Source organism: Elephas maximus, chromosome 20, assembly GCF_024166365.1.
Source record: "Elephas maximus indicus isolate mEleMax1 chromosome 20, mEleMax1 primary haplotype, whole genome shotgun sequence".
NCBI classification, from domain to species: Eukaryota; Metazoa; Chordata; class Mammalia; order Proboscidea; family Elephantidae; genus Elephas; species Elephas maximus.
Window position 1 is genome coordinate 67,202,676 of NC_064838.1, and position 27,634 is coordinate 67,230,309.

The window sequence follows — 27,634 nt, forward strand, 5'->3', positions numbered from 1 at the left end:
ATCATTGTGGGCACTCTGTTAATACTGTTACATCACTGTGGGTGCTCCGTTAATGCCGTTACATCATTGTGGGCACTCTGTTAATGCCGTTACATCGTTGTGGGTGCTCTGTTAGTGCCGTTACGTCATTGTGGGTGCTCTGTTAATGCCGTTACATTGTTGTGCGCGCACTGTTAATGCTGTTACATTGTTGTGGGTGCTCTGTTAATACTGTTACATCATTGTGGGTGCTCTGTTAACGCCGTCACATCGTTGTGGGTGCTCTGTTAGTGCCGTTACATCATTGTGGGTGCTCTGTAAATGCCGTTACATCGTTGCGGGTGCTCTGTTAATGCCGTTATATCGTTGTGGGTGCTCTGTTAATGCTGTTACATCATTGTGGGTGCTCTGTTAATGCCGTTACATTGTTGTGGGTGCTCCGTTAGTGCCGTTACCTCATTGTGGGTGCTCCGTTAGTGCCATTACCTCATTGTGGGTGCTCCGTTAATGCTGTTACATCATTGTGGGTGCTCTGTTAACGCCGTTACATTGTTGTGCGTGCTCTGTTAGTGCCGTTACATCATTGTGGGTGCTCCGTTAGTGCCGTTACATCATTGTGGGTGCTCTGTTAATGCTGTTACATTGTCGTGGGTGCTCTGTTAATGCTGTTACATTGTTGTGGGTGCTCTGTTAATGCTGTTACATTGTGAGCACAATAGATTTCTTGGGTGGGTGGAACGATTGCATATTCATGAACATCTTCAGTCCTGAAATATTTGTAAATAACTTGGCAACGTTTCTATCAGGTTGCCTATTAAAATGATGAGGTCTTTAATTGCTCACGCAGAAAGAAGCTGGGCTGACAGAGCACCACCTATTTGGTAAAGCAGTGTTTCTATGCTAAGCGAGTTAGATTATGAGCAAACAAGTCGCCTTCCTTTAAGTGAAGTATAAGAGATGCTATTTTCCCCCTTAAGAATGATTCAAGTTTGAAAATGTCAATAGATGCAAAAAGCCACCCTGGAGTTTTGCTCTCTCGAAAGAAAGTAGAGAAGGAATGACACAGTCAATGTTAACTGTCACCAGATGAAGAGAAATCAGATTGTCAGGCCTGGATCTATGAAATTCTTGCCAAAGTAGGACCTCATTTACACAGACAGATCTTCGTAGCCTTTGCTAAGAAAAGCATCTGTGGCAGTTTAGATGTTTGTGCGTTTGCCAAAGATCTTTCACTCTGAATCAAGTAAATGTCATGTCTGTTGTTTATCGCAAATCCGGCAGAGTATTTTTAAAAGGAAATATTTGGGGGGGTGGGACTCGAGGGAGAAGGGAGGAAGGAGGTTGGGGAGCTCCACTTAGTTGGGTGTGGCAGTTCTGCAGCAGTACTCAGGTCTCTGATACGGATCTGGGTAAATAAGCTTCAGACCTACTTTGGGTGAGGAACTGTGTCCCTTTGGAATGAAAGTGACACGCTGTGATCAGTTGGAGTGGGGAGTCTTCCTGAATCTATACCTAGTCTGTCAGCACCACAAAAATCCAGTTAATTCAGTCAAATGGATTATCTGGCATCGTATAGACACAGCTGTCTTGAACTACAATTTGAGCACTTAAAGATACATGGCATTCCACCAAAGCCAGCTGGTACAATAGTATTCTCTCTAATTGTGTGTGAAAGCTGCTTAGACTTCAAAGATTGGAAACAGAACTGAATTGCTCCAAGTTCTAGCTGGACCCCAATGAACAGCAATTAAAAAAACAGAAACACTAGGTTGTGATGAAATTTCTTGGCAAAGAGGTACCTTTGGCAAGTTCAGGTTTTTAATTGAGTATGATGTGGTAATTTAACTATGTAAATTGCCTTGAATATAGAAAATAAAGGGGACCCTCTACAACCTTGTTTAAAAATCATACTTACCTAGCTTATGGGCATTCAGAGTCATAATGAGCTCCTGAGTAAAAGAAATCCTGAGGCTTTTCTTGAGAACATCGACTTCAGGAGATTCAACTGTATCACTCCCTGTAAAAATCAAATATTTGTCTTAAATAATCCTTTATCAGTGTCATTAGTTTTTTAGTAGTATCCTATGTGACTCTGAATACCATTTTATTCCCACAGATGACATGGAAGCCATTCCTGTCAAACAGTTTGTTAAACACATTGGTGAGCTCTATTCTAATAACCAGCATGGATTCTCCGAGGACTTTGAGGTATGTTTCAGAACTGGAAATTAATTTCTGGAATCCTAACTCTTATTTTACAGGAGTTTTTATCATCTTTAACCAAATTAATTCCAAGCATAAGAAAGCAATAACTGTAGAGAGTGGAGACAGTTTTTGTCTTTTTTCTTGACACCTGTAATTTTAAGAGGCATCTCTTCCCAGTAAATGTGAGGTGAAGGAGTTGGCTGCACTTGTCCTGAACGTGCACTTCTACGGAGGAGAGGCGAACTGAACCCTTGTTCAGGTTCCTTCCTCATTTTCATTCTAATTGGGAACCACGTTGTGATGCAGAGCAGTGGCCCCTAATCCCACGTCATTTCTGGGACACACATGGTGGAATGGAGACAGCAGACGCGAAGTCTAAGGATTTGGATGTTGGCCCCGCCAATAGTGAACTTCGCAATACCCGGGCCAAGTGCTTCATCTCTCTGATCCCCAGTTTCCTCATTTTTCAAAAGGGTGCCAGTGCCACCTACATCCCAGAGTTGCTGGAAAAAGTAAATGATTAACATCTTTGAAAGTGCTGGGTTAACCGTTTAACACCATGCAAAGGTTGACTGTTGTTGTTTTCACCATTATCAATCCTTGGAGAGGAGACACGGGTTAACACAGCCTTGTGATTGTAAGAACTGGTGTGTAGGAAACAAGGTAGAGAGCGGCACGCGCCCCGCTGCCAGCTCCGGGTTCCGTGCCAGTTCAGCAGTGACAGGGTGTCAATGGGAGCTATTAAACAGACTGCCCTTTTCTTCACTGAGGCGCTTCACTGAGGCACATCTCTGGCAGCAAGAGTTGTGCTGAGGAGGCCAAGTTTTCATGGCAGCTCGGCTGTCTTCTAGCTTCGTGGGTAAGTCAGTGTCTGGCTCCTTCCCACTTTAAAATGGAAATGATGAGGGCGCTAACCTGCACACCTCTTGTCATGAATTCGATTGTGGGAATCAAATGAAGTGGTAGGAGGCAAGCACGCTGGGGCCGTGGAGGAGCCATGCAACTGGGAGGTGCAATTATCTAGCATGAAGAGTGAGAAATAAAAACAGGACCAATTGCTGCCATCTCTGTGCAGATTTGGAGTCTCCAAAGGCTATCACAAAGGCAATTATATTAACACCTCGCTTTAAATTAAATCTTTCTCTTAGTTTTGTGTTTGCTTTGTTGTTGTTGTTGTGTTTTGAGCAGAATGAAAGCAAAGATGATAGGGAGAAGGAGCCCTCTGATTTATTCTGCAAACTCTTATGTTTTATGGAGCAAACAAACACATTCCAAGTATTTAATGCTGCTGTTAGGTGCTTCCCAGAAAGGTGCCTATTCAACTACAAAGACCATGGTTTAAGTCAAACCTTTTGTATTTATGAGGACGGCAAATGTGTGTGGTGTTAAAGTGATTTAGTTCAATTGACTGTTAGCTGGATGACTGAGCAGGAATATTGAGGCATTTAACAATGTTGATGGTATTCAGGACAAACATTGATCCTCTAGAGAGTAGAATTTGATCAGGATGATCAAATGCAACTCTAGTTTCTCAATTATTTATGATTCGAGACCCCAGTGCTATTCATCACAGCTGGTTTTGACACCATTTAATTATTTCAAAATAATCAGCTGCACCTCTGTAAACTTGAGCTGACTTAAAATGGGCTTCACTGCATCAAAATCACGCCTGTTACCAAATCCTTGGCATCTGCACCTTTTTTCTATCCTGAAAAACTACTGCGGCTAAAGGCTTTCATCTCCCAGATTGAACTTTATAGAATATTATTTGCTGAGAGTTCTGGGAGTGGAGCAGTAGGGAGGAGAGGGACATTGTTCTCCAGCTGTCATTTCACCCTCTCTCCTGGTCTGAAAGGCTTCAAATCAGAGCTGGTCAGAATGGGAAGAATAACCTTTCTCCTGAAAAGAACAGGAGGCAACAACATAAAGGAGGGAACATGACAGTCAAGAAACTCAGTAATACACTGTAGCCTTCTAATTTGGGGGGAATTCAAAGTATTTGAAAGCCGTGGTATCGTTTCTTCTTGGCAGCGCTGCTAAGAGGGAAAATTGGTAACAGGTACTTTAGGAAAAGGCAGGAGAAACACTCTTACTCTGTAAGCAAGTGAGAGTAACAGGCTGCATGAGGAAGTACAGGAGAAGAGATTTGGTGTAATTTAGTTGTTTAAAGCCTGCATTAAACAGCCCCAGAGTTCCAGGTCCACTTGTGGGGAACACAAACAGGCAGCACTGGCTGAGCACTGTGCCTGGGGTGGTAGGAGCCCCCAGGCAGCACAAACAGGTAAGCACTACTAACTGAAAGGTTGACAGTTCATACCCACCCAGAGGTGCCTCAGAAGAAAGGCCTGGCAGTCTGCTTCTGAAAGGTCAGAGCCTTGACAACCCTGTGGAGCAGTTCTGCTCTGCACACGCAGGGTCGCCATGGATCCGAACTGACTCGATGGAATGGGTTTGCTTTGGAGCGTGGGCAACTTCACTCGTTCCTCACAGCAACTCAACGTGGTGGTGGGTGCTGTTTAATTGTCCCGATCTTATAGATGTGAAAACTTCACCCATGAGAAGCCTGAGCCCTTGGGTGGCTGTGTTCTGAAATGACAGCAGTAGGGTTTAAGACCAGGAGACCATCTGACTCAGGTTCACATTTGTAACCTTGATGCTATCCAGACTCTCGTTAATGTCCTATAATGAGTTGAAATCAGGAGAAATAACCAAGATTACCAGTGACAGCCCAGGACGGATTGTGTAGACAAGGACTGTGTGAACGAGGACTGTGTAGACGATGGCCAAAAAAAGAGAGGAGGCAGACGTAGGAGACTCAGTGCTCATTTCGTGATCTTACAGTCTAGACTCTTTCCATATCGGTGAGAATCTGAGTTATAAAAACCTTATAAAACATCTAAACAGGAACCTGCCTAAAATCAGTCAAAGAAGGCATCTAAAGATTATAGAAATATACTGCTTAACATTTAACAGGGATAAAAGAAGTCATCTAAAGTTGCTGACTACCTGCCATTCTCTGGGCAGAGTATAAGGTGTACAGATGAATCAGACAGAGGCCTCGCCCTCGACAAGGTCAGTCAGGTGAGGGGGATGTAGAGTGTACACAGCTGAGTGGGAACAGGGTGGAGCAACTGAGTGCTGCAATGCAGGCGTGAAGTTCTGGAGGCGTGTGGAGGACCAGGGCAACCTGTGAATGCTGACTGGATATTTCAGCAAAAGTTCTATTTGCCATGTTGTATTTAAAAATCTTGGATGGAAGTAAGCAAATCTTACATGAAGAGCTGTCATATTTTCAGAACTTTGCTGCTTGGAGGAGAATGAGGAGAACGATTCCCTGGCAATTTTGAGTCTTTATCTAGAGGTGATGCTGAAAGCCTGCTTTTTGTCCTTGTCAGATAAATTGTGGAGACTGTTAAAAGCTGGCGACATCACACCTCTAGTACATTTTGCAGTCACTGGAAATAACATCAGTCCTAGTCTTGGGAGAGTGGTCTCTGTTTCCTTGGCTACCTGAGTGGCCTTCGACCTCACTCTCCTTCCCAGGGGGCAGTTTCCCAGAAGGATGTGAAGACAGGTCTCCACTGTCACAATCCACAAGGCGTCCAAAGGCACAATGCCAGCAAACTCTTTCAAAGGGAAGGAGTGCCAAGTCTTCATGAGATGGCAATTAATAGACAGGGGCCAGGAGAACCAGAAGTTTAAAGGCTGAGTGCAGAGATGAGGCCAGGGGGCCATAGGCCCTTGACCAGCTCCTTGGGGGAATCGCCTGTTACAATTAACTCCAGCTGAGCTAAGCAGGGGCTGGCTCTTCATCTTAAATCAAGAGAACAAAGCTTTGTCCACCTGAGCCCGGCCACCGAGGGACCGAGGGACCGGTGGCCACAACAGCTTTATGTAAAATAGAGAGTCCAGTGTTGCTAATGACACCTGACAGGGGAGGCCCCAGGACAGAGCTGGGGTGCTGCACAAAGACTCTCGCCTGCGAGAAGGCAGAAAGTGACCCCATGGGGCTTCCCGAGCCTCCGTGACTGAATGCCAGCTCAAGTGTTAAAGATCACGAAGAAACGCATTTTAAAACCCTCACTATGAAGAAAATAGTTGGTTACGTCAATTTTTAGAAAGGGTGAGGGAAAAAGACCGTAAGCCAAATTTCATAAATTGTACGTGAAAAGTACTACTGTTTTATAGACGTGGATGCAGGGTGCAAGGACCTGTGTTGTAGTCTCTAAGGTGGGTTGGTTTTCCAGGAAGGGAAGGCAGCCATGTCAGGTAAAGATAGATGGATTTGGATGGGGGAGAGAAGGAGGGCACTCGGCAAGGTCATATGGTCTCCTTAAAGGGCACAGAGTTAAAACTGTCTGGCATCGGGAAGGGAGTTACAGGACATGGGATGGGGCCTTGAAAGCCTGGGTAAGGAATGTGGAATCCATCCAGAGGTTTCAGAGTAAGGGAATAACAAAGGTAGAGCAACACTTGCGCAAGGTCCCTGGCAGCAGTTTGTCACCTGAGCAGAGGAGAAGCCAGGCAGGAAGCCCCAGTGTCACAGCACAGACACAGCGCAGACACTGGGTCAGTCATGAACTGGACCCATCCGTCTGCCACAGAACATACGTCTTAACGCAGCTGCAGACTGCTTGAACGTACGCACTGAGAACAGTATAAACACTCCATCTAAAACTGGGCTCCGGGCCCAAAATGTTTCCTTCTCGGCTTGCTTTGTGAAACTGAGCACAATAATCTTAAAGATTCCTAGGTATATTTTGTGGCTATTCTTCAATTGAGCCACAGAATGAGAAGACTGCAGGTCTCGATAGGTTCTCTCGACAGCCTCTGCTGTAAATGACTCCCGCACAAGGTTATTTAGCCTGTTTCTAGCCATTTCCCAGGGATTCTACGTACACCAGCTTTTAGGGTTCATTTGTTTTTTTTTTTAGCTTTTACTTTATTTTAAACCTCCTTTTTCATTTGGCCCTCTTCTGGGGTTGTATGCCTACTGGTACTCAGAATATCCATTTTGAGGGTTCCAGCTCTGTTATCCAACCGAACGTGGAAATTATAGAACAATACCATTAATACCACACACACACAAAATTTTGCTGAAGATCATTCAAAAACGGCTGCAGCAGTATGTTGACAGGGAACTACCAGAAATTCAGGCCGGTTTCAGAAGAGGATGTAGAACCAGGGATATCATGGCTGATGTCAGATGGATCCTGGCTGAAAGCAGAGAATACCAGGATGTTTATCTGTGTTTTATTGACTATGCAAAGGCATTTGACTGTGTGGATCATAACGAATTATGGATAACATTGCAAAGAATGGGAATTCCAGAACACTTAATTGTGCTCATGAGGAACCTTTACATAGATCAAGAGGCAGTTGTTCGGACAGAACAAGGGGATGCTGATTGGTTTAAAGTCAGGAAAGGTGTGTGTCAGGGTTGTATTCCTTCACCATACCTATTCAACCTGTATGCTGAGCAAATAATCCAAGAAGCTAGACTACATGAAGAAGAACTGGGCATCAGGATTGGAGGAAGACTCATTAACAACCTGCGTTATGCGGATGACACAACCTTGCTTGCTGAAAGTGAACAGGACTTGAAGTACTTACTAATGAAGATCATACACCACAGCCTTCAGTATGGATTGCACTTCAACATAAAGACAACAAAAAATCCTCACAACTGGACCAATGAGCAACATCATGATAAACGGAGAAAAGATTGAAGTTGTCAAGGATTTCATTTTACTTGGATCCACAATCAACAGCCATAGAAGGAGCAGTCAGAAAATCAAAAGACACATTGCATTGGGTAAATCTGCTGCAAAGGACCTCTTTAAAGTGTTGAAGACCAAAGATGTCACCTTGAAGACTAAGATGTGCCTGACCCAAGCCATGGTATTTTCAATTGCATCCTATGCGTGTGAAAGCTGGTTAATGAATAAGGAAGACCGAAGAAGAATTGATGCCTTTGAATTGTGGTGTTGGCAAAGAATATTGAATATACCATGGACTGCCAGAAGAACAAATAAATCTGTCTTGGAAGAAGTACAACCAGAATGCTCCTTAGAAGCAAGGATGGTGAGACTGCGTCTTAGATACTTTGGACATGTTGTCAGGATGTCCCTGGAGAAGGACAGCATGCTTGGCAAAGTACAGGGTCAGCAGAAAAGAGGAAGACCCTCAACGAGGTGGATTGACACAGTAGCTGCAACAATGAGCTCAAGCATAACAATGATTGTAAGGATGGCACAGGACCGGGCAGTGTTTTGTTCTGTTGTGCATGGGGTCACTATGAGCTGGAACCGACTCGATGGCACCTAACAACAACAACAGCTTTGTTATAAAGACAGTAAAATACAAACACGCTTATATCTGAACTATCAGAGCACTGAACAGGTAACTTGGCTATACACACTCCATAACCCAGAGTCACTCCAAAGGGCTTTAACACCTATTAAAATCACATTAACTTTGAAATGCCAGTTCTGATGGAGAAGAGCCACTCCAGGATCAGATGATATTACCAGTATCTAAATGAGGCAGGCAGCACTGCAAGGAGTTACAGACAACATTATTATCCAGAAGACAAAATCAGAAGGCCTTACGCAAACCCCTTGGGTACTAATAAAATCAGGTTTAACATTATTTATGACTATTCTTTGTTTTCTGTCATTCACATAATTGGAAAAGTGAAAGAGGCAAGGGTTTTAGATAACAAAGAGTTTGACTGGCCATATTCAATGACGGCTCTAAACAGTGCAGACAGCTGCTCCTAAGCAGGCTTGGTCAATTGCATTACATTATAATAGAGGGCCAACTGCAGCCCCTACCCAGAGTGGTCAGATGTGCACAACGGGGAAAAAATACCAATAAACAAAGTGAAACCGCAGCTGAAGTACTTAAGCTAAAATCTCTTAGCAGAAGACATCTGAGCGACATATCCCTGAAAAGGCACATGCTGAAGTTATGACCTTCATGACCCAGAAACGAAAGGACGTCAGCTCATTTCAGGGGTGTATGTGTATGCTGAATGAATGTCTTCCAGAATACAAATCCATTTGCAAAGGTTTTCTGCCCCTGAAGTGCTTCAGAAGAGTATGCCTCAGGCTTTTAAGGCAATTCCCCCAAATATTCCAAGTATGTCTAGCACTGCTTGTGTTCCTGTAGACATAAAAATATCAGACCTATTCTTTGTGTCTAAACTTTATTTTCTCATTTTAAAGAAAAAAGCCAAAGACAGCCTTGAGGCCCTCTGACCAGTGTTTGCCCAACTGTAGGTTGGAAACCATTTTAGGACAGGATGGAAAATATCAGAGCTTATCACATCTTGTAAGGAAGGGTAAGAAAAGGGTAAGAACTGTCTCATAAAACACACACTTTCCCTAGGAAGGAATGCTTGAATTAAGGCCTATGGGGCTTTTTTTTTTTTTAATGGACAAAGGCCTACAATTATTAAAAAAAAAAAAAAAAAAAAGTCAATTTATAGCTTTCAAGAATTGGAGAGTCCATGAATATGGTTTCTTTGAACAGATAATAAACGCTTTGTTTTTATACCTTAGTTACATTCTTTGATTACAGAGAGAAGAGGGGGACCCCTTACTGGGGAGTACTTGGTGAATATGGGAGACAACCGGTGTCTTGTTTTCATTATGCATAATGTCAGTGCGGTGGAAAACATCCCTAATTGCTATGCAGCCCCTTTGTGAAAAGTCGGCTTACTCCTAAACTCTGTTACATCTGTTACATGTAAAACATTTCTCCTGGTAATTTTGTGTCACTTTGCTCCTGGTCTTTGTAGCAGCTGTGCACTGTTAATGACTTCCTTATTAGTTAACTCCCATACGTCCCCCCTGGATTTAAAGCCCACAGTGTAGAAAAATTTGGCTTTTCAGCAACCTCGTGTTAAGCTAGCGGATGATGTTTATATCCATGGCAGAGGTAACTGATTAGAGTTGCTTTGTCCATTGCTGTTTTTCTAAAAAAGGATAATTGAAATAAAAGTAGAGTTCACAAATTCTTCTTCAGGGCCATATATCCCTGAGCCAGATATGACCGTTATTTGGGCTGTAAATTGAGGACTGAGTCTTTGTAATCAGTTTGTGGACTGTCAGCTGTGAATTGGGTAGTAAGGCCTGTAAGCTCATTGCAAAGCCTGGGGAGATTGTATTTCCGCATGTAGGCTGTGCACACACTGTGCCCTCTGCCTGGAACCTTCCTGTTCATCCTCTGAGACCCATATGACTTCTCTCCTGTCTAAAGCCTTCCTCTCTTCCACTGTTCCCATCGTAGTTCTTCAGGTCTTGTTTCTGTTCATCACATTTGACTGTCATTATCTTTTTGCATGTTTTTCTCACCCACTGGCCTGTGACTTCAAAAAGTTTTTTTTTTTTTATTGCTTTTGTGTCCCCCTGCCTAGGACAAAATCTAGAATAAAGTAGATGACCGATGAATTAATGAATGGATGAAATCCCCAAGTCTTCCTCACATCCTCCGTGTACTGTTATGAACATGTCAATAAGCATTTCTGAGCTGGGTCTGGGGAGGGAACGATGGCTGTGAGTAGGGGGAGAGAAAATACGTTGTGCATTTTGGATGTACATAGCTCCTTTCTTTCTAAGACATTCTTGTTAGAGGTCTAAAGTGTGTCTGAAATCTTGCTGTTTGTTTTCTTCTCTAGGAAGTCCAACGCTGTACGGCTGATATGAACATCACTGCAGAACATTCCAATCATCCAGATAACAAGCACAAAAACAGATACATCAACATTTTAGCATGTAAGTAACGAACTTGAAACTATCGTCAACTTGGAGGAAATGGACTCTTCACGCTGGGCGTAATCCAGAGCTAGGCATTCAGAATTAGGGTGCTAAGAGAGAATGACATTGCAGGCTAACCTCTCATTAGCTCATCTTCATCAGGCCTGCACACCGCCTCCTTCAGTCTTTTAACAGGCTGTCAGAGCTCAGGTAGCCTAATAAGGTGTCCAGAAGAAAATGTTGTGAGTGTCCCTGTGTTTGCATGAATCGATTTCACATCAGGTGTTCAAAGTCAAAGTGTGACCATGAAGGGCTGGCCAGGTTTTTATTCAGGGTTGAACGTCACTTTTTGATCGGTGAGAGCCAACTCTTTTAGTAAAATTAGAAGTACTGGGGATTGGATCAAGTACACTGAATTTCAAAGCAATCTTTCCAAGACTACGTCTGTAGCTTGAACGATGTCTCAGTCCTTTTGGCCCATATGCTTAGTTGTGTCCACCATGCTTCCAGGGTCAAGAGAATTTCAGAGGTGAGAGACTTAAACAAATAGGTATTCTTCGTGGAGGGCCTCAAGGAGTATTCTAGGAGCACGGGCTATTTCTGTGGCTAGAATTCCACTTTTCATAGACATGTGGGGCCTAGGTCACTGGCAGTCCTGGCAGATAACACATGCTTTGATATTAAGGGCCGAGGCACATGTTTATGGTTAATATACACTCTGGTGAAGAACACATTACATAGAATTTTATGAAATGGTGCGTTTAATTTAGACCACTTAAACTTTGTAGATAATTTTTTTTTTTAATCTTTGAGATGTAATTCACATATGGCATAACATTCACCAGCTTTAAGTGTACAAGTCACTGGTTTTTAGTATATTCACGGGGTTGTACAACCATCACCTCTAATTTTAAAACATTTTCATCACCCAGCAAAGAAAGCCCACACTGTTAGCTGTCATCCCCAGTCTCCCCTCTCCCAGCCTCTGGCAACCACTTATCTATTTTATCTCTGTAGATTTTCGTATTTTGGACATTTCATATAAGTAAGCAATATATGGTCCTCGGTGCCAGGCTTCTTTCACTTAGCATCTTTGGGGGTCCATCCATGTCATGGCATTTGGCAGTGCTCCATTCCTTTGTACGGCTGAATAATACTCCATTAAATGGGTATACCACATTTTGTTCATCACTTGGTAGACGTTTGGGTTGTTTCTAGCTTTTCGCTCTTATGAATAATGTTGTTATGAACATTTGCGCACAAGTTTCTGTGTGGACATATGTTTTCAGATCTCTTGGGTATATACCTACGAGTATAATTGCTGGGTCATACTGTAACTCCGTTTAACCTTCTGAGGAACTTTCATACTGTTTTCCAGAGCAGCTACACCATTTTACACTTCTGCCAGCAAGGCGTGGAAGTTCCACTTTTTCCATGTCCTTGTCAACCCTTGTTGTTGTCTGTCATTTTTATTTTAGCCAGTTTAGTAGGACTGAAGTGGTATATAGCATTGTGGTTTTGTTTTGCATTTCGCTAATGTCTAATGATGTTGAACATCTCTTCATGTGTTTATTGCCCATTTGTACATCTTCTTTGAAAAAATGTCTCTCTAAGTTTAAGTTGGGCTACTAGTCTTTTAATTGTTGAGTTGCAAGAGTTTCTTTACATATTCTAGATGAAAATTCCTTATCAGATACATGATTGCAAATTATTTTCCCCCATTTGGTGGGTTGTCTTTTCACTCTCTTAATGGTCTCTTCTGAAGCACAGAAGTTTTTAATTTGGATTAAGTCCACCTTACCTATGTTTTTCTTCTGTTACATGTGCTTTGGTATCCTATCTGAGAAACCATTGCCTGATCCAAGATCATGAAGATCTAATCCTGTGCTTTCTTCTGAGAGTTTTATAGTTTAGCTCTTCCATTTAGGTCTGTGGTTAATTTTGTATATGGTGGGAAGTAGGGGTACAATTTCATCTTTTACACATGGAAATTCAGTTGTCCCAGCATCATTTGTTGAAAAGAATATTCTTTCCCCATTGACATGTTTTGGCACCCTTATCGAAAATCACCAGACTGTAATGTGAGGTTTATTTCTGGACTCTCATTTCTATTCCATTGATCTATACGTCTGTCGTTAAGCAGTATGACACCTGCCTTGACTACAGTAGCTTTGTACTAACTTTTGAAATTGGAAAGTGTGAGTTCCCAATTTCCTTCCTCTTTTTCAAGATTGTTTTGGCTATTTGAGGCCCCTTGCATTTTTATATGAATTTTAAGATCAGCTTATTGATTACTGAAAAAAGGGACCTGGAATTTTGATAGGTAATGCACTGAATTTGTAGATTAATTTGAGGAGTACTACCATCTTAACGGAACCCCTGTTGGTGTCGTGGTTAAGAGCTACAGTTGCTAACCAAAAGGTTGGCAGCTTGAATCTACCAGGTACTCCTTGGAAACTCTATGGGGCAGTTCTACCCTGTCCTACAGGGTTGCTGTGAGTCGGAATCAACTCGACGGCAGCGGGTTTAGTTTTTGGGGGGGCTTGCCATCTGAACAATATTAAGTCTTCCAAACCATGAACATGGAATGCCTTTCCGGGGATTTCTTTCAGTGTTTTGTAGTTTTCAGTGTACAAGTTTTGCTCTTCTTTTGTTAAATTTATTCTTAAGTACTTGATTCTTTTTGATGCTATTGTAAGTGGAATTGTTTTATTTTTGGATTGTTCATTGCTAGTACTGACATACAGTTGATTTTTGTATATTAGTTTTGTATCCTGCAACCTCACTTAACTCATTAGTTCTAATGGTTATTTTTGTAGATTCTTTAGGATGTCTTTAGGATGTTCTGCATATACAATCATGTCATCTGTAAAGAAAGATACTTTTACTTCTTCCTTTAGATAATGTTTTTAAAAAACTGCATATCATTTTTAATAGGAGTCTTAATCATTTATATAAGGGAAAGAGAGGTGGTAAAAAAAGAGAACAAGGCGAAGAAGACTCACCCTTTTCTTCCCTCTCCAGTCTTGGGAGGAATTGTCTATGGCAGTACTTGCTAACATCCCTCCCCTTTGGTTCATAAAGTAAGGTTTAGTGGATCCTAAAATCTGATCATTGATTTCAGATTCCTGAAATAAGATCACTCTTAAAAGCAGCTCTGGTTCTCTCAATTACTTCGGTTCTGTTGAAACAGCAGGTAGCCCAGCTGAATTTAGCCGTCGAATCTCCTGAAAATAGATGTTCTAGATTTGACATAACTACCTTTTTATATCTGCATTAATCAGGAGGGGACAGGAGTATGGGTAATCAAAGGTCTTTGAACTTGCCTTCAAAATACGGGACAAGGAGATTTGGGAGGATTGCAACTTGCAGTGGTTTTGCATGAACTAATGAGGACCTGAATTTGCATTTCTGAGACATTTCCGAGTCTGAGCATGAGTTCGGAGGTGGCCCTGTGTTTCTGAGACGGGACTGAATGCTATGTCTTTGACTTTAGTTCTCAGGACCCTCTGGGAGATCCCACATTGCAGTTTGCCTTGTTTTGTGCTTTCGAATGCTGCTAGTTTTTGAATTGTACATTTTATTTTTGCTTTTTTTTTTTTCTTATCCTCTATAGATGATCACAGTAGGGTGAAGTTAAGGCCTTTACCAGGAAAAGACTCTAAGCACAGCGACTACATTAATGCAAACTATGTCGATGTAAGTCAGAACTGTTTTTATCAACTGTTTCTGAAAGTTGAAGAGTGCAGCAGAGACTGCTAAGTGTGTCTTAAGACATACTGTACAGCGCTTTTGCTGGAAACAGACTGTTCAATCTGTCTGTGCACTTGAATTGTCAACTGGGCTCTTGGGCTACTGCTGTTATCTGACTTTGTGCTGTGTCATCTTTGAAGGGTTACAACAAAGCAAAAGCCTACATCGCCACCCAGGGACCTTTAAAGTCTACATTTGAAGATTTCTGGAGGATGGTTTGGGAACAAAACACTGGAATCATTATCATGATTACGAACCTTGTGGAGAAAGGACGAGTAAGAGCCTCTTGCCTTTGTATCACCCACATTCATTCAAAAAACATTTATGCAGTGCCTACTGCAGGGGAGGATCTTGACCAGGCGTAAAGAGTTACAGGAAAATATTCTCCCTGCTCTTGCTTACGGGCTGGTGGGAAAGACTGCTAAGCATTTACAAGAAACAGATTAAATGTGATGCTGGAGATGAACAGGGCACTCGGGGAGCGCTGCAAAATGACGGAACGCCTCATGGCTGTAGTAGAGATTTTGTAAAGGACCTACTATCTGAGGTGAGACTTGAGTGATGAGGAGGAGTTACCCAGGCTGAAAAGAGAAGGAAGGACATTATATGGACAGGGAACAGAAGGAACAGAAATACAGAAATCAGAGGGAGCATGGCGTAGTTACAGAGCTCCTGATAGTTAGAGTGGGGAGAGCATAGACTGCTGAACACTCTCACCATCATTAAGAGAACCCTTGTTTAAGGTGATGGTTGACATTGTAGAATTTATTGAATTTTGAGCTTATACATTAAAAGATGATGCTAGCTTAGGCTGAAATAAAGGCTAAACCTCAGGGTCATTGCTCAAAACCACTACTGCTTCTCTGTGACTGTGGAGTCCCTCGTTTTGCCTCTGATGACCCAAATATGTAACATACGGATTCTGACAGTAAAAAGGAACCTTGATAAATACAGCCCCGCCTCCCAAGTGGTCCTTAGGCTCCCTTTATAACAAATCCCGGCCTTATTTCTCACAGGTCAGACATGCAGATTTTCTTCTGTCCTCCCTCAAGTCCATCATGTGTTCAAGGGTGATCACAGGTACTAGGCCTAGGCCCACTTCTCAGACAACCTTGCCCAAACGTATTCAAGCCATCGGCTGCTTTTTCAGTCAGCTAAATGATGGTGTGACCTGTGTTTTAACATTATCATTTGAAATTGCATTATCAGCAATAGAGCTGTGGTAGAAATTCCAGCTGTTGTTGACTTTTTTGCAGCGAAAATGTGATCAGTATTGGCCAACGGAGAATAGTGAGGAGTACGGAAGCATCATCGTCACACTGAAGAGCACAAAAGTACACGCCTGCTACACCGTTCGTCGTTTTTCAGTCAGAAACACAAAAGTGAAAAAGGTACTGAAGGAATGGTGAGGGCGTCTGTTTACATTTGTGTGAAAACTTCTGTATACCAAGGCCCAGTCCTGTAACCAACTGGCTTTAAAATCAGTATTTAAAAAAAATTTTTTTTTTCCCCACAACTCTTTTGATTGACATCAATGTATGGTATGAACGATACTGGCAGAGCAGATAGTAGAATTTCAGTGGCCTAACTGAATTCTTTAATCTCTACATGAACAAAGTTTCATTTCAGGTTTGGATAGCACTCGGCAAAAACGACAGCATCTCTTTAGTGGTTTAGCCTCGTTAATTCCAATTTTCTGACAGCTTTAAAGCAGTGTTTCCCAAAGTATGTTCCCAGGAATAGTCCTGCAAGATGCTCCAGAAAAATCGGATTCTGCTGGTCCCCATAACCTGTTGCTGTCTAGTCCATTCCGACTTATAGCAACCCTATAGGACAGAGTAGAACTGCCCCATAGAGTTTCCAAGGAGCGCCTGGTGGATTCAAACTGCTGGCCTTTTGGTTAGCAGCCTTAGCACTTAACCACTATGCCACCAGGGTTTCCTTCTGCTATACAGTAAGTACAAGAAAGGTTGTACTGGCTGTCCCCCCTCTCAGAAATTTACAGTGAACCCAAGTGACTAAAGAGTTATGAAACTGGTATAGCTGTGTGTTTGCCTGGTGTTTCCGCATGTGAAATAACAATGAAACCCTTCTCTATAGAACTGTTAACATCCTGAGAGATGTACTTTGTGGAAATACTGTTTCAAGTGATCTCAATTTCTTTTTCAAAACCCACGGTTAGAGCAAGAATCATAGATGATCACAGCAGTACAGTGAACTCTAGAAAGACTGTCATTAGAAAATGCAGCTGCTCAACAGAAACTTAGGTATTGCAGTGCTTTGTAGCAATAAAAAAATAATAGGCCCTTAAAAAAAATTTTTTTTTAAGTCTTGGACATCTTCGAGAATGTGGTGAAAACTGGAGCTCCCTTACCCCAGAAGAACTTTTTTTATGTTTTCCATGGATCTGACCACGATCCAAGGTTAACAGTCCTTTCTCTGGATAGTTACTTCCATGAAAGGCAGGAGTATATGGAGATCATGAGCACTGTATTTACCTGTGTTCTGTGATATAATACAGCTGTTGGTAGCTCAAGGTAGCTAAGTGGCCAGGTGCAAAGTTCCAAAGCCTGCCTGCTCATAGGAACCCTCCAGGTATTTAAGCAGCACCCGCTCACTCTTATTTTGGAAATCGCTTAGGTCAGAGGAGGAAGTCTTAGATTCGCGACAGGAAAAAGTCGTGGCTGAAAATGAGGAACAGAAAAAGGAGAGTTGGCAGAAGAACTTAAAGAATCAAAGCTGTCAAGGGCCTTTGTAGCCCAGGGCCAGAGTACCTTACAACCTTCAGTGTTCAATCATCAAAGTCATCAAAAATATTTTTTAATTTTTAGAGGTATTGATAATAAGAAAAAAGATATCACTGCAAGTGGGTCCATTTGGGGAAATGTTTCACCCAAAGTAGTTAAATTATAAAAAAAGGCCAGCCATTTAAAGGAAAACTACTCTGAAAAATTCTTTTCTGAAAGTGACAGGTAAACGAGACATTGTTGCCTTGGGCTCTAGAGATGGGGGATCACTCGTCCCGTAGATCTGCCCACCGCCTGGAGATATACAGCAGCTCCTGAGGGTCCAGCCTGGACGGTGGAGGAGGAAGGGGAGTTCAAGCCCTTGGTCACAAGAAAGCAAAGCACTAAGGCCTTGAGGCCAAAAGTCAGGAAATAGAGGCCTCGTAGGCAGAATACTGTTCCAAATACAAAAAACTGACATTAAACCTTCATTTAAACAGTCCTCTCTTTTAAGACTGATAGCGATGGTGGTACTTCACATCCAGCTGGTTACTGCCTCCATGTAATGGCATGAGAGATGGCCATAGAGGCAGTCACCTCTCCCAGGAACAGTTATTAGGGCAACTGGGTCAGGGTGTTGTTTCCTGACACCCTTACATGATTCTACAGCATGGCCACCCCCTGCTTAACAACATCTGTCTTCACCTTTCTCATCAGGGGCAGAAGGGAAATCCCAAGGGCCGTCAGAACGAGAGAGCAGTGATCCAGTATCACTACACGCAGTGGCCTGACATGGGGGTCCCTGAGTATGCCCTCCCGGTCCTGACCTTCGTGAGGAGATCCTCAGCAGCCCAGATACCAGAGATGGGACCTGTGCTGGTGCACTGCAGGTAGGCGGCGCCCGTTCTTCTGCCTGGGATCCAGCATGTGAAGTCGGCCCTGTGAACCTGGGCTACTGGGGCTCTGCTTTGTTTGAGTTAGAAACCGAGTTTTCTACTGAAAACTGAGATGAACAAGACTATAGTGTCGTTAAGACATCATCAGTTGCTTCTGCTGAGATTAAAAATATTAAAGATCTGCTCTTAGAGGCTGAACCCCTAGTTTTGATAACATCGTCTTATTTACCATTAATAAAATCCCCATTATTTGTAGGGAAATTGTAGGCTGGTCCTAACACATAAAAATATGACCTTAAACACGAGCTTCACACAACCAAGATTTGAAGCTTTTGTATATAGCCTTTCTGTGGAATTCTTCTAAATAATATAGTATGTGTACACAAAAGGGTTATATTTTCAAATCTTTTAGAAAGGTATTTTATATAAGACAAACAAAAAACACATGTAAATTAAAAGCAGAAGCTCTGGGGAAGACTTGTATTGTACAAAGCCTATCTCTACTACCTTAAACAACTTCCGTTGATTGTTTAAAGATGCTTTTGTTATGTTTCATTTGTATTCTTGGCCTTTTTTCACTCTGGTATTCAAATAGATGTTGCCTAGCTATATGGAATCATCTGAGCACTTGTTTCCGGTTGTTCTTACAGTGCACTTACTTCCACAAGGCAAACTCTTCGCAGAAGTTGGAACCCAGCTTCTGTGTAAAATCCCCTGAGAACTCTCCAATAGAACTCTCCACTTTTGGTGACCTGCTCTAAGGCTCACTGAGATGGAGACAATAGTGTATCACACAACCTAGGTATCCAGGGAGCTGTGACAGATGGAGAACCTCCTGGGAGACTCTGCCAAAAGCTTTTACTTGGTGCTAAAGAACCCAAATTTTCCTGGGTGTTTTTTTTTTTAATAACATTTAAGAAATGTGAACAAAGGAGGTCAAATTCTTCGACATACGTTGTTATTCTATACCTGGCTTATTGAAGAAGAGCACGCTTTCAGACAGAAACTTTGTAATACCGTGTGTATTAGCCAGGTTCCAAGTTGCGAGCAAGAGCAGCAGACAGGAGAAGCTGGTCAGAAAAGGGATTTATTAGAGGAGCGTGTGAGGGTTAGGGAATCTGAGTCGGAGGTGACTGCTGCCACGAGAGACGCCACTCAGTCCCTCATGTCACTGAGTGACTCACCTGGGCTGCACGGGGGGCTGAGAAAGCTGCCAGGTACAGAATGCTTTTCTTCCAGCTCCTGTGGTGTAAAGGCAGCCTTGGCGCCCCGTCAAGATCGTCATGTTTTCGGATGCTGACCAGTTATCCATAGTCAATAACCTCTATCGACTACACTTAGGGCCACTTCTAAACTCATTAGATATTTACATCGTATTTTTTCCATTGCACGGTTAATGACGTGATAGAGCCACGGGAACTAGAGTTGGCTGTCTTCGTCTCTTGCAGCGCTGGTGTGGGGAGGACAGGCACCTACATTGTGATAGACAGCATGCTGCAACAGATAAAAGACAAAAGCACAGTTAACGTCCTGGGGTTCCTGAAGCATATCAGGACACAGCGGAACTACCTCGTCCAGACGGAGGTAAGCAGGCGCCGCCACTGCTCTCGTGAGCTCCTAGCGCGGGCTCTAGCTGAAGGACAGTGAGGAGACAGATTCACTCTCTTCAGGCTTGAGGGAACTTACAGGTTTGTATTAGTAAATATCCTATTCTTTGTATCAGTTTTCCATTTCTCAGTAACTACCCCAGCACTTAGGAAGCAGATGCCTGCAGAGGATAAACAGGTTGCCTGGCCTGGGGAATACCTATGTATATGAGAGGATGGTCCTACAGGCCTTCACCAACACACAGTTCTCAAGTACTTTCTCGAGTATTGGCCGCGCTGAGCCTACTGTGAGGCGCTGTCTAGGCTACTGAGATAATGTTGACGGTCTCTGCCCTAAAGTCGGTGTGATGGAGAGCGAGTGGGTACTGGAGCAAAGAGTGTTTGAGGGGTTCCCTGGGAAGGCCCCGCTAGGAGCAGAGGTCATCTCAGATGACGTTGTGAACTGAACAGAGATGGCTACTCCCCTTGACGGCTCTCTGCACCATATACTGTACCTTTTAGGAGCAGTACGTTTTCATCCATGATGCCTTGTTGGAAGCCATTCTTGGAAAGGAGACTGAAGTATCTTCAAATCAGCTGCATAGTTACGTTAACAGCATCCTCATACCTGGAGTAGGAGGAAAGACACGGCTGGAAAAACAATTCAAGGTAGTGCTTTGAATAAACGTTTTCAGTACAAAGCAAGAAAGTAGAAAATGCCTTTGAGTTGAGTTTGCGGAGGGAGGTAGGTGTGTCTTTTTGTGCTAATGTATAAACTGAAATGCATTAGAGAGCATACTATTTGTACTCTTTAATGTGAAGGAAAATAATGTTTTGGCATATGTATAAATTGTTGGTATTCCAAATAGATAGTACAGTGCTGTGTTTTCTTCTGAGCGATTTAGGATTTGTCTGAACATCAGCCCCCAGCCACAATGCCAAGATACTTTGGAGTCAGTCATACCAATCAAAAAATGTTTTTTTTCTGAACTAATTTATATCTCATCCTTATTAAGAATGGGTATTTATAGATGTTTCGTCCTAAAAATCTAGTGATTTGAAAGATTATTCCAGCAGTTTAAAAACTAAAGAAAAGTTAACGTCTCCTGAAATCAATGTTCTTTTTCTTTGATAAAGGCATAAAGAAGTTTAGAGACCGTTAGGGTTTACACGGACTGAAGTAAAGCTGAAAAAAGGAGACTGTAAAGACTACTAAAGTAATTAAGACCAGAAAAGCTCACACATTTCACACTTAATTTTTACTTTTTAAATATTGTCTGTCTCTCCAATTACTAAGTGCTTTCCTATATATTAGCCCCTTAAATTCTATTTTCAGCACATTATAAATTATAAATAATTTCTCATTTTGTGTGAAGATAGAATGAGATGAACCTATGTAATTTTAATTCTCATTACAAAACTCTCTGTAGAATCAGGGACCTTCCTTGGAATCTCAGGTGAAGAAATGAGACTGGCAAGCAAATCAGAGAAAATTACATGAAAATGAATTTCACTTGTAATTATTTTTTTAGCTCTACCTTTTAACATCCTACTCTAACAACTATTTGAAGTATTTAACAGAGAGAATATATGGGATGCAGTGTCTCATTTTAAATGTTTAAAATCAGTTCTTACATGGAACACAGTGCCTCGTTTGAACTGAGTTCCTAAAAAAAAAAGTAAATACCAGCATTTCTGCAATATTTGTTTGCAGTACTCCCAAAAGGCCAGTTCATTCATTTGGAAAGGAGGTACTTGGTTCTTTCACAGGCACAAACCACATGAGAACTCACATAGAAGAAAACAAGAATCAGAAACACAAAAATGAGAACAGTATCCAGAGTCTACTGCGTTGGTGCGGAGGCATTTGGAGGAGTCCGTTCCTATACACTCCATTATGATGGACCCTCCCCCAGAAAAGACCAGGATTGAAAAATGATCCAACCAAGCCGCAAAAACAAGAACAGGCAAATTACTGGGCTGATCACTTACGAAGACCTTTGTACAGTATCAGTTCAACAGATATTTACTGAGAACCTATTCAGTTCTCCTTTGTCTTAAGAAACAGAATTAGCTCTTACTACCATTTTTTACCATTAAGCAGCCTTTTCTAGTGTAGACTCACCAAGTTACAGGTACCTGGAAGGAATTACACAGAGAAAAATTCACAGTTATAACATCACACAACAGAAAAATCCACATTAATTCAATTAATATCTATTGTGTCCATAACAGGGCCTGATAGTAGAAATAAGACAAGCATACAAAAAAACAAGGAAATTGAGAGAAGTACCACTAACGAAGCACAAAGTGTTCTTTGGGGTACAAAAACGTGTATGTTCATCAGCAGTCAGCTTGTTTGCGTTTTTGCCAAATCGTCACGCAGACGCTTTTATACCTTTGAATGAAGACGACTAAACTGTTGCTTTTCTTTCAGCTGGTCACACAATGTAACGCAAAATATGTGGAGTGCTTTAGTGCTCAGAAAGAGTGTAACAAGGAAAAGAACAGGAACTCTTCAGTCGTGCCATGTAAGACTTTAAAATCCACTTGGTTTAGTCACTGGATTTTATGTATCATGTAAAGAGGCAGATACTACCAAGGGCAAAATATCACCATCACTTCAAATAAGGTTGGGGGGTAGCTGTCAGCGTATCTATCTGACGTGAAGGCTAGCTACAGTTCACCTAGAAGGTCAAGAAATAGGCTACTTCTTAACAAACACAGTTTAATTTAATTTAAAAAATAAAGCCTTTATCACTGTGGCATTGACACTCCTTTAAATCTTAGAGTACTGGAATGACCTGTACAACATCATGAAATTATTCTGGCTACTGAGTTCAAGGCACTGTTGGTTGGTGGTGACCTTTGTATAAACAGGTCAGGACAGGGAAGAATATTGTGTGGGGGCTGCGGCCACAACAGGCATGGGTCATCAGCAGAGAGATTCTCTACGGAAAAAGACCACTGTTTTCTGACCCCTCTGTGGGCAGAAGCACGGGGGTAAGAGGCGTATGTATAAATTGTTGGTATTCCAAATAGATAGTACAGTGCTGTGTTTTCTTCTGAGCAAAGAACAATCATTTGGCATAAATGTAGGAAGATCAAATGAGTGTCGGGAGCTGCCTGATCCCCTCCCTCTGTCATCTCAGCAGAGTGCCCTCTTAGGGACTACTTAGCGACTACTTCGTGAAAATCCCTCCCACAGAAAAACTGTTTTCCCACAACACCTGTGTCCTTCTGGGACTGTGCGGCGCACAATTTCACTTTATATTCTGCCTCAGCTATAGCACATTAGCTTGGCTAAGAGGGCAGGTGAATCTCAAAGACAAAGGGGAGCTGGGGGATATATCACTCACCAAGTAAAGCTCTGTCCGTTCTATGCGTAGAAGGCAAATGTGGTGTTTTTGTTTTTTCCATATGATAGCGGAGCGTGCTCGAGTGGGTCTTGCGCCGTTGCCTGGAATGAAAGGAACAGATTACATTAATGCTTCTTACATCATGGTGAGAGTCAACATTTAATTATAAGTGAAGTCAATTAAACTGAAAGGTGCTGAAGAGCAGATAGCACCTATGTGACTGATGCCATTTTTCCTGTCATTTCTCAATGGGCAATACAAAAAGCATAGAGATTTCCCTGTCTGGGAACCTTCAACCAAAGACACCCTATCAGCGGGATACAGAAATGTTGAAATTAAGCAAAATGCTTCCTAAGGAATTAATTTCATTGTTAATTTCACCCATCTAGTCTTTGAATAAATGTTGAAATTACTGTGAAGTAGAAACAGCAGGGGTAACTAGAAGAGAACTGCACATGGAGAGAAAATTCTCTACACATGTTAACAGACACACATCTAAAAATTAGTCCAATGGACTGAATGCCTTTTTCCATTATTTTAATAGAGTCACAACAATGCTGTCTTATTTCTTGAGTCCATCTTGTTACCTCAGTGATAGAATAAAACACAACCACGGATTTTTCTTCTTCCCAACTAAAGGGCTATTACAGGAGCAATGAATTCATCATAACCCAGCATCCTCTGCCGCACACCACGAAGGATTTCTGGCGAATGATTTGGGATCATAACGCACAGATCATTGTCATGCTGCCAGACAACCAGAGCTTGGTAAGGAAGGCACGTCTGCTCTGTATGAACGAGCCCAGGGGGCCCTAAGCATAGATGACTTTGATACCTTGTCAGAGAGCTACAGAGTCTCTGTATGCTAGGGAGGGGTGTAGACTTCTCATCTTTAAGTCTGTATGGATGCCTTTCATGACCTCACAATTACTGTCCTTCATTCAGCTCTGTTCCATGATCCCTGATGCCACTGCTCTCACCCCGCAGGTGTACGCTGTACATGGCAGTGTAGTACAAGGGTTTGAAAATGTCCTTTTACTAACCTCGTTAATACAGGACTTTAGACAGACCTCTTACCTGCTTTCTGTCACTTTTGCAAAATAACTAAGCAAAACAGCTAACATTTGACTACATAACCATGTTAACTCGACAGTCATTAGCTCATTTTAACCACTCAGCAACTTTGAGAAGGGTATTATTATCCCATTTAATTGCTGAGAAAACTGAGGAAATAACTTGCCCAAGGGCACAGACTAGTAGGTGGAACCAGGATTTGAACCTGAGTTACCTGTCTTCAGAGCCCGTGCTTTTAACCATTTTGCTGTAATGTACGTAACCCTGGTGGCGTAGTGGTTAAGTGCTATGGCTGCTAACCAAAGGGTCGGTAGTTCGAATCCACCAGGCACTCCTGGGAAACTCTATGGGGCAGTTCTACCCTGTCCTGTAGGGTCGCTATGAGTAGGAATCAACTCGACAGCACTCGGGTTTTTTTTTTTGTTTGTTATGTCTCATTCCACATCATAAAAATGTTTTCCAGCAAAAAAAAAAAAAAAACCAACAGGACTAATGTCACCGTATCCTATTTTCTCCTCATTCCATAGGTAAGTGAGGGCCATTGCAGGGGAAGGGTATTGAGCAAGGATTATTTTTGTGCCAACACTTTTTAAAACCATGACTGAGCTAGTTCTTTCCCCTCCCAGTCCTTTCCTGTTTAGGCCTCTAGACCATATAGGAGGGTGAGCAAGTTGAAAAAAATCCCCATAAATGTTTGTGTTAAGTGCATATGGTCTAAAGCTGCAGAATTAGTTGGGTTTCAAAATTTACTATGTGGACTTCTAAGCCCACAAGGTCAAAACAAAAAACCAATGAGGGTCTGCCTCCGTGAGTGTCAGATTAATGAGTGTTTTAATCAGGAAGGAACAGCGTGAGATTGAACCCCTACTCTCGATGACAGGCATTTGACTGTGTGCCCAGGCAGTAGGAGCTTCTTCACTTTGTCGCATTTTTGCTCCAGCTTCAGAATACCAAGACTGCTTCTGGATGAGAGCATGGCAACAAAGTTGAGAATCTTAAACTAAAAGCTGGAGTGTCAATTTTCAAATTAGCTGGCACCAGGGGTCTATTTTCTCTTTGGCATGTGGAAACTGGAGGCATAGGGTGGTTAAGACGTTCGTTTGTTGGATGAATCGGTATTTTGTTATAGTCATTTCACAGAGGACAAGCACCAAAAAGCATCTACCTGGGAGCTCATTTGCATGGGGGGGGAGGCTACGGGGCGACTGGACCGAAGAAGAGGAGAGCTGTACTGCAGACCTTGAGGATGCAGGGACCACCCATGAGCGTGTCATCTCAGGGTCTCTCTGAGGCCTAGGGAGGAGGCTAAGCCAGAATCAGGCCCAGCAGACATCTCTCTTCTCTGGGGTCTAGGATTGGATTCATCATTGTACAGTTTTTCCTAAAAATAACATCTTAGACTTGTTTTCATTATTACTTATTACCACTGTAACCTTACGAGACTGACATTAGTCCGTAACTCAGAAAGCACTCGTCCACGTCCTCAGGCATCTCTGAGCGATAAATATGTTTGTAAGCAAAATTAACCACGAGGTGCCCACTGGAGGGAAGAAGTAACACTCATTTTTCCTAGTGCTTCAAGAGTCTCAAGATGCACAGTGAGTCCGTAGGTCAGTATCTCTGTTCAAAAGTTTTTCTCTTTTCTTCCATCATAACTAAAACCACTTTGTCAGCCTTTAGGCTAAGGAGATCATTTACTACGGGTGTTACCATAATTCTTTGAGGTATGTAGTTTTATTATTCCCACTTTCCAGATCTGGAACTTAAGGCTCAGAGAGACTAATGTATCCAGGATCACATCTGATCCTATAATCCTTTTACCCTTGTCCTTTACTTGCAGGGAACCAAGAAGTGTTGACTCCCTGCCTTTGGGTTAACTTTAGAGGCCCTGTCCATCATTGCTTTATGTCACTGAAAAGGGTCCTACTTCATTTCTTTGGCCAACATGTATTAAAGCCCACGACAGTTACAGACTTCTTTTGTATAGACTAAACCCAATTGCTAATCTGTCTCCCCTTATGCTAAGCGTTAAAAATAAAAATGTAGTTGGCAATAAGCTGTATTGAAACTTGAAAGGGTGATAAGTCTTATTGGACTGTTGGCTCATTTCTAATGCAACAATGTAAGATTAAACAAAGCTTTCTTTGTTTTGAACAATTATTCAGAATTATTTCTGACTTAACTGCTAGTAGCTAAGCATTTTCCGTGAAATGCCCACAGAAATCTACATAGTCCGGGCAACAGCGAGTACCGTTTGTTGTTTGAACTGATAAGAAAACGGAGCAGGTGGTTCATTGTCAGAGTCACTATATTTATCACAAAGTCTCCAACCTGTGCTGTGACTGACCTTGTCTTAGGCTTCTGTAGTTTTCAGGATAAAATACCAATCCCAAATACCTGAATATCTATTTGTAATCTTAAAATGGTTCAACAGTGAAAACTTGCCTGATTCAAGGCAGGAAGACTTTCTGTGCTATTCCCTCTTGAAGCCTAACATTGACAAACCAATTTTTCTTTTAAAAAGCAACTCGTACTTACAACCAATGTGTTTCTTTATGCACCACCCCTTTGCAGAAAGGACCTATCCCTGACTCTTTACAAGCAGTTCGTTTAGACAATTTACAAACCTCTCTGAGCCTTGATGTCCTCACCTGTAGAGATAGAGATGATAAAAGTTAAATAAGATAACATTTATGAAAGCCTTTGTAAAATGCTGATCAGCCATGGAATTGTTATTAACATAATCCATAAGAAATAACAATGAACATGTCTTGATTGTGGGACAAATTGTGAAATAATAGACAAACATTAGTTGGCTTAGATCCTCTGTCTCCTTTCGTACCGTGGCAATTCTATTACAAAACACTTCTCAACTGGGGGTGACCCAGCTGCTGTTTTGGGCTGTTACAGGGTCACAGGTGAGAAGTGCCACCAGCATTTAGTGTTTGAGGACAAGAGCCACAGCACACCTGTTGAGAAGTGTTCTTTGCATCTGTTATCTTCCTATCTTTATTCCCACTTCTGAAAACAGCTGTAGGGAAACCTGGTCTTCTGGATCATCATTGTCATCACTGACAAGGCTACCCTGAATTAAAGCAAATTATGAAAAGTAGGTTTCTCAATGTGTTCAAAGTTCAAATCTATAGCTCCCTTCCATGTGTTTTCTGTAGCACACACTGGCTCTCTGGAAATAAGACAGTGGTTGTTATTTTTCATAGTTTAAATAAAATCCAGTTTACTGGACATTTCCTCACTACTACTTTTAGAGCTCCTCTTTTTTCCCCCTAAAGGCCA

At 42.1% G+C, this 27,634-nt stretch overlaps 1 protein-coding gene across 4 annotated transcripts in view; it reads left to right on the forward strand.

Moving 5' to 3' along the window:
- PTPRG (protein tyrosine phosphatase receptor type G) overlaps positions 1-27,634 on the forward strand; it is an 823,034-nt gene that overhangs the window by 778,512 nt on the left and 16,888 nt on the right. For all 4 annotated transcript variants that reach the window (XM_049861696.1, XM_049861694.1, XM_049861693.1 and 1 more), the window contains 11 exons: positions 2,096-2,187; positions 10,868-10,964; positions 14,563-14,645; positions 14,840-14,974; positions 15,956-16,090; positions 18,143-18,315; positions 19,770-19,905; positions 20,430-20,576; positions 22,345-22,438; positions 23,335-23,411; positions 23,906-24,034. In XM_049861696.1, coding sequence (XP_049717653.1) covers positions 2,096-2,187; positions 10,868-10,964; positions 14,563-14,645; positions 14,840-14,974; positions 15,956-16,090; positions 18,143-18,315; positions 19,770-19,905; positions 20,430-20,576; positions 22,345-22,438; positions 23,335-23,411; positions 23,906-24,034 — 1,298 coding nt within the window. The remainder of the gene's footprint in view (positions 1-2,095; positions 2,188-10,867; positions 10,965-14,562; positions 14,646-14,839; positions 14,975-15,955; positions 16,091-18,142; positions 18,316-19,769; positions 19,906-20,429; positions 20,577-22,344; positions 22,439-23,334; positions 23,412-23,905; positions 24,035-27,634) is intronic.